The sequence below is a fragment of the Cibotium barometz genome, chromosome 16, assembly GCF_041138505.1.
Source record: "Cibotium barometz isolate CiBa-2024 chromosome 16, ASM4113850v1, whole genome shotgun sequence".
Taxonomy (NCBI): domain Eukaryota; kingdom Viridiplantae; phylum Streptophyta; class Polypodiopsida; order Cyatheales; family Cibotiaceae; genus Cibotium; species Cibotium barometz.
Window position 1 is genome coordinate 24,809,440 of NC_141061.1, and position 2,373 is coordinate 24,811,812.

The window sequence follows — 2,373 nt, forward strand, 5'->3', positions numbered from 1 at the left end:
GAAGGGCACCCTTAGTAATTTTTGAATTCAAAGCGTTTCTTTTGAAGGGTAAAAAGTTGTAAGTTCGCGTTGAAGCACGTGCCCCGGAAGAGGACTAGTCTACATTGTAGAGGCCACGTTGTTTGATTTCTTGTTTGATCTCGTCAAAGGGCTTGGGTAGTCCTGTGTGGGCATTCTGCAGCAGGCCCTCAGCCGAACTGGAGCCCTTGGTTTTGAGAACCTTTTTTGTTTGATTTCGTCGAAGGGTTGGCATTGAAGCACGTGCCCCGGTCAAGAGGAGAACGTTTCTTCGTTTGATTTCGTCAAAGGCCTTGGGGCTAGCATTCTTCGCAGGCATAAAAAGAAGGAGCCCCCCTCAGCATTCTTCGCTCGTTTCCTCGTTTGATAGCATTCTGCAGCAGGCTTCGCATGCATAAAAAAGAAGGAGCCCCTCAGCCGTCCTGTGAGGGACATAGCCGTGCACCAAGCTCCCAACACAGTAGAAATAGCTACAGCTTGTACACAAAAAATACACACAAAAAATTTAATCGGGAGCTGCAACGACTGCAATCATGGGAGGAGAGCAACCCCGTGTCCGCGTCCTGCAGCAATGCATGGTGAAGCCGGCAGCCCGGTCTCCACAAGACTCCCTCTTCCTCTCGGCCGACGACATCATGTGCCGGAAGATGCCCCACAACCGGAGGCTTCTCTTCTACAGGCTCAGTACCCCACACGACTACCCTCTCCTGGTGGACCGGCTCAAGAGCAGCCTTGGCACTGTGCTCGCCCACTTCTACCCTCTTGCAGGCAGGCTGCGCGAGGGCGGCGATGGCAGGCTTGAAGTGGAGTGCAACGATGTGGGTGCTGAATTCATCGAGGCTGTTGTGGAAGGGGCCTCCTCCTCCTGCTCCTTCAGTGAACTCGAGAAATGCAACTTCGATACTCAGCCCTTCTTCATGGATCTCGTTCCATGGGTCATTCCGCAAGATTATTGTGTGGCTCCTGCCTTATCCGTCCAGGTACGAGCGATTTTCGTGGCTCTCTGGATCCCCTCCACCGCCAGTACACTGTTACGCACACGCACACGCACACGCACACGCTCGCGAGTCTGATCTGCTGCTCTTTTATTTATTTTTTTTCTGTTGGGTTCCTAATATATATATATATATATATTCAGGTTTCGAAGTTCGAATGCGGTAGCATTGCCCTTGGGATCGCACACAGCCATGTCATTTGCGACGGCAACTCACTATGGCATTTTATGATTTCTTGGGCGGAGTGCGCAAGGGGTGAACCCGTCTCTGTGCCTCCAGTCCATACGCGTAGCCTTCTGAAGATTGAAAAGCCGTCACCAGAGAAAGCCGCCCTGCAACTTACGGAGGTTGAGGATGTCGAAGAGAAGGGCAACAATACCGAGAAGAAGAAACTGATGATTTTCCAGTTCAGCAAGGAGATGGTGGGTAGGCTGAAAGATAGGGCGGGCGGAGAGCGCAGCTCGTATGAGGCTATGTGTGCCCACATATGGAAGCACACGAGCAAAGCGAGAGGTCATAGGCGGGATAAAAAAGTGGGGTTTATTAATGTGGCCAACATGAGGAGAAGGATGGGGCCAGCAGCCATTCCCGATGGCTACTTTGGAAACATGCTGATGTGGGCCAATGCTGTTGCGACAGCTGGGGAGCTTGAGGACGAGGACCTTGCCGCTACAGCCATGCGAATACACAACTCAGTGGCGTCTTGTACGGACTCAGCATTTCATGGGTGGCTGCATTGGCTAGAGGTGAACGGTCGAGATGAAATCTTTGCCAGGTGTATGCTCAATGGTGCACGCCTCCGAGCATCCAGCTCGCCGAGGTTCCCCATCTTCCAGATCGACTTTGGTTGGGGGAAGCCCCTGGTGGCTCGGTGCCCTAGCGCAGAAGACACTGGCAAAATCGTGTTCTTCCCTGGCGCTGATGGCCTTGGTAGTATCGATGTCTCTTTGGCACTTCCTCTACACATCATGCAACAGCTGGAGAGTGACTCTGATTTTATCAACCCCTAAGAAACTAGTACCTTGAAACCTACATCTCCTTGGTTGTACAATTTACCTTGACCGTCTCTAATGCGAGGTTGATCAAAACACTATGCTCAAATAAAAAAGAGATTTAAGATATACTTTTCCAATGCCATTGAGACCCCCCCCCAAAAAAAAAAAAAAAATCCAGAGACAAGGAAAAACAATAATCCAATCAACGTGTACGCCTTCAATTTATAACGTACCTGGTTAAACTAGGTTGGTTTCGATGTGTTGAAGTATGTTATTTTTAGACGTGTTGGTTTAGTTATCTTACATTTTTGGAGCATGTCAAGTTTATAGATTGGAAGTCTTAGATGTGAGGTTCACACGTTTCG

The 2,373-nt window shown here is 49.9% G+C and overlaps 1 protein-coding gene across 1 annotated transcript; it reads left to right on the forward strand.

Annotated features, from left to right (window-relative positions):
- Nucleotides 1–367: 367 nt before the first annotated feature.
- Nucleotides 368–2,150, forward strand: LOC147630482 (hydroxycinnamoyltransferase-like). The gene is made up of 2 exons (XM_086810366.1): nt 368–998; nt 1,157–2,150. The coding sequence occupies exons 1-2, from the start codon at nt 552–554 to the stop codon at nt 2,021–2,023; spliced, it is 1,314 nt and encodes a 437-aa protein (XP_086666492.1). The 5' UTR covers nt 368–551; the 3' UTR covers nt 2,024–2,150.
- The last annotated feature ends 223 nt before the right edge of the window (nt 2,151–2,373 follow it).